Here is a 10,054-nt window from a genome sequence, read left to right as displayed (position 1 = left end):
CCGTGGGTTTGGAGAGGAATGAAGGTAGTCGGACTTGCTGTGTTTGACCCGTGAAGAAGGAGTGGATCCAGTCCATGGCCTTTTCGTGGACACCGGCATCATGGAGTCTCATGATTAGGATGTGGGGGGAGATGGTATTGAAGGCAGCCGAGAGGTCCAAAGGGATGAGGGTTGAGGTTTCACCCGAGTCGAGAAGGGAGAGGTAGCGTCGGTGGTGGCATGAAGTGTGGTCTCGGTGCTGTGGATGCTTCTGAAGCCAGATTGAGAGATGTCCAGGGCGTGGTTTGCTTCGATGATATGCAGTTCGTCTTAATGATAATGAAGAGACCCAGAGAGCTGAGTCTTGCAGATGATGTAGGCTATTTTGTTGGTGATATTTTTTTCATTGGAGGCTAGGTATGCTGCTACTTGCAGCTTGACCTTGAGAGGCTGAGGTTATGGATTTCAGAACGCCTACCAGGAGTTTACCTATATCTTGAATAGAACACACTGGTGCTTGGACTGCCTTCCTGAAGTCTGCAGTAGAGATAGAAGGATTGATTTTCCTTTATAGGTGAATTCAAAATTCCCCTTTCAATGAATCCAGTTTTTACCAGTTATTGAAGTCTTGCTTTAGAAAGAGATTTGGATGAATGTTGAAGACTAGAGAATTTGTAAATGTCACAAGTGAGGGTGAAATGCCAGATGAAAAGAATTCTTTGATCAGTTTTTGACCTGGAGAGTGGAATTGTTTAGCCCAAAAGCTGGAGTTCCATTTTGCTTGGCTTCAATTGTAACTAGAAAGGAGACACCCTATTGATTAGTTTGTCTAGGACGTGTTTGAGACTTAATAAGTTCAATGAGCTGGAAACATTCAAGTATAGATGAGTGTAATCTGTGTATTGGTGTAAAGAAATTTATTTATCTTTCGTCATTTGTCTGAAAAATTCCCTGCGGAACTTGAAATGCTCAGGTGAGAGGAGTAAGTCTTGTGGTGCAGCAGAATTTAAAGTGTAAATTGTATTTAAAACTGTTCAATTTTATTATTCATTTAGGTGAGTGTTCAACAAACTGATGTGAAGACTCCATATGGTACTTGAGCACAGTGTTGCAACACCACGGCTAGAGATATGGAGGCAGAAAAGGAGATAAATGACACATGCAGATCTTTAGACAGGATATCTCATCATTTATATTTCATTCACTCTGATTGTTCCTCTGTGCTCTGTTTTGCTGGATGTAAATGGCGTGAAGCATCCTTGGTGGTACCCTTTGGATCCTCTCTATTGATGTGTGTTGAATATTCAGCGATCACTATATACTTCCTCTGTTGATTTCTGATGCAGGTACATGCGTCAAAGACGGACAATGTGGAATTGCACCACTGGAGAAGAATTCATCCTCATAGGGTTTTCTCTCTGCTCAGATGCTCGAGTCTCCCTGTTTGCTGTTTTTCTGCTTATCTTCATTGTGGCAATCTCTGGAAACCTCATCGTTATCGCAGTCATCACAACCACGAAGAAGCTTCACACCCCTATGTATTTCTTCCTGTCTGTCCTCTGCTTCCTTGACATTATCTCTGTCTCGGTGACAGTCCCCAGAATGTTGAAGGATCTATGGACCCAGCAGAAGACAATTGCTTTCCATGACTGCATTACCCAAGTATTTGTTATCCTATGGCTGTCATTTTCAGATACTTTTCTCCTCACTGTCATGTGCTATGATCGTTATACCGCCATCTGCTACCCATTAAATTACACAACCATCATGAGCAGGCAGCTATGTGTCAATATGATATCTCTTTCCTTGATGGGTGCTTCGCTGATCTCCTTCGTAAATACCTTTCTTGTTTCTCAATTACCCTTTCGTGGACACCACAAGATTGACAGTTTCCTTTGTGAATTTCCATCCTTGCTGAAGCTGGCCTGTGGAACCACCTTGCGCAATGACATTGTTTTCTTTTTAATGGGTGGGTGTTCGGCATTGGTCACCTTCTTGAGCATACTCATCTCTTACGTACACATTATTAGGGTGATCCTGAACATCCCTTCCACGGAGGGTAAGCGGAAGGTCTTCTCCACCTGCTCTGCTCACCTCATGGTGATTTTCCTGTTCTACGGGACCGGGGCTGCAACCCACTTCACCCCTCCAGGCAGCCAAGAGCAGCCAGATAAGCTGGCATCACTGTTTTATACAGTTTTTGCCCCAATGCTGAATCCGATCATTTATAGTCTAAGGAATGAAGATGTGAAACAGGTTCTTAGGAAATCAATCCACAAGAAGGGCAGCAACTCATAGGCTGTGCAGGGCTGACTGTAATAGTCTTAAAAAAACTGCACTACTTTCTAAATTGTGTCAGGTTGATGTTATTAAAAAATTGTGTGTTTAAAATTCTGCATTTTGACTTTTTATCCATAGCCCTACCGTACCAAGAAGAAAAATCTATATTCTTCCATATTACAGATCGAAAGCTCCATCTCACAGCGCATCTCTGAATCTGTCACATGAAGCCCAAGCATTAGGATTCATACTTATCAAAAAGCAACGCAGCGCAGCGAGTCACAATACAGTGCATTCCGCCATTTTCCTAGCACAGGTGCACAATGTGCTGCCTAGCGCCAACGCAGGCACCCTTGCACCAGGAGCAACTTCCTGCACAAAAACAATCCCCTGAGGCATTCTGCTCTTTCTGCGCGTGCTGTGGAAAGCAGCACACATAGAAGGAGGAACAAACGAGGTGGAATAAAGACATTTCTCCTCGTTACTCCTCTCCTAGGAAGGCGTTGCATTTTGGAGCATTCCCACATCTACCAGTAATGGTAAATCTGGGAACGCACCAAAATTAGGCAGTAGATTGATTATGTGGCATGTGTGGTGGATACATAATTATGCATACAATTCATCACCTGCATAACCTCTTAATTTCAGCAGAATTGTATCACTCAACTTTTAATTGTTACCTTCCTACTTACTCCTATTTATATTTTTTATTTTCTCGCCCACTGCTTCTAGGATCTTTGCAGCTGTCATGTAAAGATTATGTCCCCCTAAATAGTGTCATGCTCCGCTCCGATTATGCTTCATAATATATGGCAATCAAGCAAATGGGTCCTAGATTTATGATGCTCTTGTATTGTCATTAGTTCACACACGGCAATACAAGGGATTCAGTGAGATATGCCAAGCCACCCAAAGCCACCTTTTGTGGCTCAATATTAATCCACATTTGTAAAGCGCTAACAATCACCCATAAGGGTCTCCAGGCGCTGGGGGCCATCGGGAAGATTAAGCAAGCTATTGCCTAGAGTCACATGGTGCTGGGCTAATCTGCCGCCGGCGCCAGGGATCGAACCGTGATCCCCAGATTCCAACGTCCGCGGCGCCACACCTCTTTCTGGCATAGTAAATCTGAAGTAACATAAGGTAGTACAATTCGCTGCCTTGCTTTTGCTTGATCTTGGAAGTCACTCCATGTGTAGAGCATGGATCTTTCAACACATCCACCCATTGATTTTAGCTCATTCCTAATTTTACTAAGACCTGGGAATGCATCAACATACTACACCTTCCCATTTGAGTTGCATTTCCAGCTATTCTAATACTTGTAAATCTGAGAATGTGTCAAAATGATATGTCCCAAGTGAGATGTAACAAGGTGACATATGTGTATTTCTCCTGGTTTTTCCTTTTTTACACATGTTGCATTTTGCGGCACACATAGAAAGAGGAAAAAGATCACAGGATTGTTTTAGTGCAGGAAGGTTTCCCTTCCTCGACAAAAACAATCCTGGCTTTACCACAGGCACCCTTGTGCCTGCATTGACACTAGGCTGCACTCAGTGGGCCGGCACAGGGAGAGAGGTGGAGTGCGCCATATCTTATTAGATAAGACACATGTCTGCCCTGTCACGCCATGCAGCACAGTAAGTTGTCTTGTGCATTGCAATGCATGATGTGTTATCTAACCTGCCCCTCGGAGTACGAACATTCTATCACACACACTAGGATTCTCTGAGTGACATTGCTATAGTTTCACGATAGATCTTGAACTGATGAGACACAGCATTACGAGACCTCACTTAAGCACCAAGCAGAGCCCCCGACATACCATCAACATATCAGCAAAGACTGCTTGACGTTGTGCTGTATTTCACTAACTCCATACTCGAACCATATCTCCTTCTCGCCAGTGACTCTGAGTGGATCCAACAATCTGGAGCAACACAACACGGTGCAAATTGCTGCATTGGATTTCTCTGCCCCCGTAAGGTGCTCCATGGGCTTTGCGAGGGTGTTGGGGGCAGAACGACTTTTTCTTCATTTGCGAGGGATGGGGTTATGACGCACCCCTATATTTTTATCTTTAAAAAAAAACCTGGTGCCTATTGGCTGCCTGCCACCACAGGGGCAGATCGGAGGTAATAGACCCTATAAGACTGAAATAGAGGACATTTGTACTCATGGAGTGATCCAACAACTTTCCCACACAGAAATGTCTGGACTTTTTAAGTAAATGTAAGGTTTGCAGGGGATTCTGGGTAAAAAAAAAACACAAGGTGATCCACACAAGCCACTCTGCCAGTCCATGCACACCCGGGCACAGCCAGTGTGCTGGATGAGCGGAGGGGAGGGCAGGGTTGGCAGGGATGGTGGGGTGGACATAGGTGTCACAGGTGAGAAAAATAAAAAATTTAAAATTGCAGCAAGTCACATCGTGCTCTTCTCTAGGCAGCAAAGGCTCCTGGAATGCCCTGCGGCCAATCCTGAAGCTACTCTCATACATGAAAGCAGCTCCAGGATTGGCCTAAGTACCCTCAATTGGCTCTCCAGAACAGACGGCGAGTCTTTGCCTGCTCTCAGCTGTTTTGCTGGGTTTGAGAGAGCTTTCACTACGCATGACGATTTTGCAGTTATGCACAGTGAAGGGAGTGCATCTACCACTCCCTTCAGTCACCCCCCTGGCCCCACCCCCAAAGATAAGCCCGTCTGCGCCCCTCCGTGGCAGGCCGGGGCCAGGGGCCACAACCCCTGCACGTTCTTTACCGCTTCTTAGGTGCTATAGCCCCAATTCTCACCATAATCTGCGAAGAACAAACCCTGCTAGCTGCCAACATATTTGGAATATGGCAGACAAACATGCAACTTGCACACACTACGGATTTCATTTTCAACCTACCTTTGACACTAAAAATACTCAGCGCAATATGTACCTCTTAAATTGCAGGTCACTCCCCAAACACTCCACAGAAATTGCCATCCTCCTGGAGGAACTTACCCCAGATGCTCTCTTCCTGACAGAGACCTGGCTCCATGCAGAGTCAGAACCTGATCTCATTCAGATCCTCCCTCAGGGATACCGAATACAGCGAGCAGACCGTAGAGAGGGCAGAGGGGGGGGCTTAGCAGTCATCTTTAAGGATTGTTATAGGTGCCGCCATTCTTCGAATTTGATACCAGATTGCGAAAGTCTCTCTTTCGCCATCGACTTCTCACCCACAACTACCTTCTACGGCCTACTTATATATCGCCCTCCCAGGGCTATAGGAGAATTTCTGGCACTTTTGGCACTAATCACATAGCGGTTCGGAGCTAACTAGAAAAAAGAAGAGAACGATCCACTATGGACTGCTCAGCGGTTTAAATTCCGCCCCTCTACACTAGGTTTGAAAATACTCTCCGACCCTATTTAGGACTTTACAAATTAAAAAACATTTTGAGGACCAAGGGCTATATGGTCCCAAAAACATCATGTTATCAAAACAGTAAGACAGAAAGGGAGATAAACCCCTTTTCAATATCAGTTGAAAATGTGTATATATGGTGTGTAATGTCAAAAAAATGCATGATATGTATTTTTGTCTAATTAGTCGAGAGTGTGTTTAAAAACAACATAAATGTGTATTTGTTTTGTATATAAATGTTTTACATGTTGTCATAAATGTAGGAGATGTGTAAATATACTCGATGAAGGAAATGTCTCAGAAAAAAAAGATTTGATGAAAAACTTAAAATTATGAGTTGATGCCCAAAGTCAATTAAAAAGACTAGTGTCGCTAAAAGAACACTGTGATTAATGGTGCCAGAGGTATTTTGTTTATGTATCTGATAGGAGAATTTCTAAACACCCTCCCCTCCATTACAGCCGATCTGGCATGCAGGCCATCCAACTTCACACTATTAGGGGATTTTAATATCCACTTCGACCACGCCTCTGACCACATTGCTACAGAAATGACTATGAGTCTTGCCACACTACAATTTAACCAACTAGTGCTTAACCCCACACACATCAAAGGCCATCTATTAGATCCTGTCTTTAGTAATTGTGCGAATCTCACAGCCGGAATCCCTTCCCCGCTCCTGTGGTCGGATCATTTTCTGATCCCTCTTTCATGGATCACCCCTGATTCCCACTTTCCCACTAACTCGACCATGCACAGGACACGGAACTGGTCCAGACTTCCCCTTGACCGCTGGTCGACGGCCCTCGAAACCTCTAGGCCACCCAACAATGCCAATCCCATTCTAGCCAACGAGGAATACAATAACTGGATTCACAACTCCCTGGACTCCGTGCTCCCCGTAAAACACTCCGAAACAAAGCGCAGCGCTGCAACTGCACCCTGGTATTCCCCCAGTTTATGGGAAATGAAACGATGCTGCAAACAATTTGAAAGGAAATGGTGACTAGACTATTCCGTTCCAGTAAAATCGCATACAGGGAAGCAATAAAAACTTACAAAAACAAAATCAAAACTTCTCAATCAACCTTTTTCGAAGAAAAAAATCAAAGCAGCCGCCTTCAGGCCGAAAGAAATATATAATATCGCTAAAACTCTCCTTCAACTCCCCGAAAAGTCACCTAACACCAGTGATGCACAAATCCGCTGCAACAACCTTGCAGAGTTTTTTCTCAAAAAATACTAACAATTTATACCTCCTTCCCATCCACTCATCATGACATAACCTCTGCTAATCCCTCAAATGTGGAACTCCGTCTCTCAGCTACTTTAGATACCCTCCCCTTGCTGGACCCCTCCATATTGGAACCCATTATGCATCAGGTAAAATCCGGTTCCCCCCTAGACCCGGCACCCCCAGGCGCCCTGCTGCCACCGATTGATAACATTCTCCCTACCATACTTGACATGCTCAATGCCTCCTTGTCCTCCAGCATAGTCCCTCCCCCCTGGAAACGCGCCATGGTTAAGGCCCTCTTGAAAAAATATAACCTGGATCTAGACAACCCCCGTAATTACCGGCCAATGTCCTTGTTACCATGGCTGGGCAAGGTCCTGGAGAAATATGTCAATACCATACTGACAGAGTTCCTGGAGAACAATCATTTGCTCGATCTTTCCCAGACAGGTTTCTGTCCCATGCATGGTACCGAAACATCACTCCTTTTGGTAACGGAAGAAGCCAGGAAGATGCTGGATCAAGGAGACGCAGCAGCAATCATCCTCCTTGACTTAAGTGCCGCATTTGACACTAATACACCGACTCATCAACTTGGAAGTCTCAGGAAATGCAATTAAATGGTTTAAATCATTCCTGGCAGACTGTTACTTCCAGGTTTTTGAAGGTGAAACCACCTCTCCCAGCAAGCCACTCAGTTGCGGTGTGCCTCAGGACTCCTCCCTGAGCCCCACGCTGTTTAACATATATATGAGGCCCCTAGCAGAGGTTGTCCGTCCTTTCGGCATAAACATCATCACTTACGCCGATGACACTCAGCTAGTGGTGGCCCTTAACCAGCCTAACACCGCTCATAACAACCTGAGTGGATGCTTGGAGAAGGTGGTTAAATGGATGACACTGTCCTGTTTAAAGTTGAACGGAGACAAAACAGAGCTTATGCTCTTGGGTAATGCCCCCAAGCTCCTTATGAATTCACTGTGCCCCCCCCCCTGCCTTGGTCCTGCCCCAGCACCAAAGGACACAATCAAGAGCCTGGGCATCTGGCTGGATAACACCCTCAGCTTCAACTATCAAGCGGCTAAACTTGCAGCCACCTGCTATTGTCTACTCAGGCTACTTCGGAAGATTCTTCCCCAACTTCCATTCCAGGCGAGACAGATTATGGTCCAGGGCCTCATTCTGTCACGCCTGGATTTTGGGGATGCCCTCTATCAAGGAGCCCCTCAGTCCACTTTGCGCAAGCTCCAGGTCATCCAAAACTGCGCAGCCCGATCACTTATCCAGAATCCCCGTCGACTCCCAATCAATTCTGGTCTGAAAAACCTCCACTGGCTCCCAGTCCGGGAGAGAATGGAGTTTAAGGCTCTCTGTATAGCTCACAGGGCCTTCTGGAAGATAGGCCCTGCTATCAACCAATCGATGATTACCCCCTACCATCCTAACAGACAGCTTAGATCAGCATTCTCTCTCCTCGCCAAAGTACCCAGGATAAAAAGAACCAGATGTGGTGGTCGCTCTTTTGCTTATAACACGGCCAAACTCTGGAACTCTCTCCCCCTGCACCTGCGCTCAGAGCCTAATCTGCTCCCATTTTATAAACTTTTAAAAACTCTTCTTTTTAACAAACCCATATAGCTTCAACTGTTTCCCTGCACGTGTTGTCTGCAGCGCTAGGACACCTAAGGGTAGCTATCGTGCTAAATAAATTGTCTTTTCATTTCAGAGAGGCGATTTCAGAGCTCTTATACAATGAGATTCGTGCCATAATTTGTCGCATCATTACATGACGCAAAAGGAACAAGTGGATTTTGCTTCAGTACAAGTAGATTAATGGAGCAACCTGCCCCATGGCCAAGTAAATATTTTATTAAATTTCACACCCCTGTCCCTCCATCGTACCAGCCCTTTGTCAGCTTATTTAGTGATATTCGTAGAGTTCATCAGTCCCAGGGAAACGTCCGTACCTCCGCCTCAACAGCGCAAAAGTACCTCGGGGGAACAAAATATGGCATGTTTTGTAGAATATTGACAAAACAGGGGAGCACCAATCATTTTATATGAGGACGCTTAACCCGACAGGGGCAGAGTCCTCCAGTGCTGCATGTCCTCTCGCAACCAACGCAAAGGAGGGTCCGGATTGTGATCATAGAAGACTGCCGGACCCTAGGTAACTTAAATTTCCAAGGATCGAAATCCCTCCGTAGTTATTTGCACAGTGCAGGCTCTGGGAAACTGAGGGTGTGATCCCAAAAGAACATACAACCTCTGAAAAGTAGCTCTCCCTGCGGCAGGCTGATAATGCGTGAACCTAGGTCAGCGAGTGTTGGGGTTATGTAGTCTTGGAGGCATATAGAGGGATACAATGTTTAAAAGCCGGCCCTCCCAATGCCCCGACAGTGTTACAGAATGCCCCTGTGGGTCGTGTGTGGCATTTCGCACTGTGAATGAAAGGACTTGTGCAGTAGGATACCAACCCCTAATGAACCCCTGGTGTATCCTGAGTAGGCCGCTAGTTTATAGCCCCACCTATTGAGTGCACAGTAAGAACTCCCCTGTATGTGTGTTTCTTGAAATAATACTACATCAGGTGCTTGACGTTTCAGGTATTGCAATACCACCCCTCTTTTAATTTTTTCCCCTAGGCTGTTGACACTCCATGAAAGTATTTTGAAGATACAAGCGGGTTTATCTCTGTTCATGGTACCATGTATCTACCTAGGCCCCTCTGAGGTGTACCCAAGGGCATTCAGGCGGGAGGATATTTTGCCTTTACCTTCAAGGCCTTTTGGACGATGCCTTGTTTTACAACCTTCAATTGGTGAGACATGTACCTTGTAGTATTGCTTCTACAAACCACTTTGTGCACCTGGAAACTCTATTAACACAACTGGTAAAACTAGTTCCCCCCACCCACTTAACTGCATTGTGGACTTAAAACTGCCTACCCCCCCAACTCTGTAGAGTGTCTGTGTATCCCATCCGTCATACCTTACCGTTGGGAAGCATATCTCCACCTGTTGCCCACCCGCCACAACCCTATCTCCCAACCATACGATAGATTTGCCAGTTTACAGCAATGCCGTTGAGGTCCAACAGGTTCCCTGACCCTCTCAGCAACTTTCCCCAAAATTAACACTGAACAGTCCGGGGCTGT

The 10,054-nt window shown here is 45.5% G+C and overlaps 1 protein-coding gene across 1 annotated transcript; it reads left to right on the top strand.

Annotated features, from left to right (window-relative positions):
- The first annotated feature begins 1,347 nt into the window (after positions 1-1,347).
- Positions 1,348-2,277, top strand: LOC146783083 (olfactory receptor 1G1-like). Its single transcript, XM_085637280.1, has one exon. It carries the CDS (start codon positions 1,348-1,350, stop codon positions 2,275-2,277), a length of 930 nt encoding a protein of 309 aa, XP_085493406.1.
- Positions 2,278-10,054: the final 7,777 nt, after the last annotated feature.

The sequence above is a fragment of the Triturus cristatus genome, chromosome 12 (assembly GCF_964204655.1).
Source record: "Triturus cristatus chromosome 12, aTriCri1.1, whole genome shotgun sequence".
In the NCBI taxonomy this organism is placed as follows: Eukaryota; Metazoa; Chordata; class Amphibia; order Caudata; family Salamandridae; genus Triturus; species Triturus cristatus.
The sequence above is the reverse complement of the archived record's forward strand: the minus strand, read 5'-3'. Positions and strand labels throughout refer to the sequence as shown.

Excerpts from the sequence above, each read along its gene's own strand:
- LOC146783083 (XM_085637280.1), top strand. The coding sequence starts at position 1,348 with ATGTGGAATTGCACCACTGGAGAAGAATTCATCCTCATAGGGTTTTCT.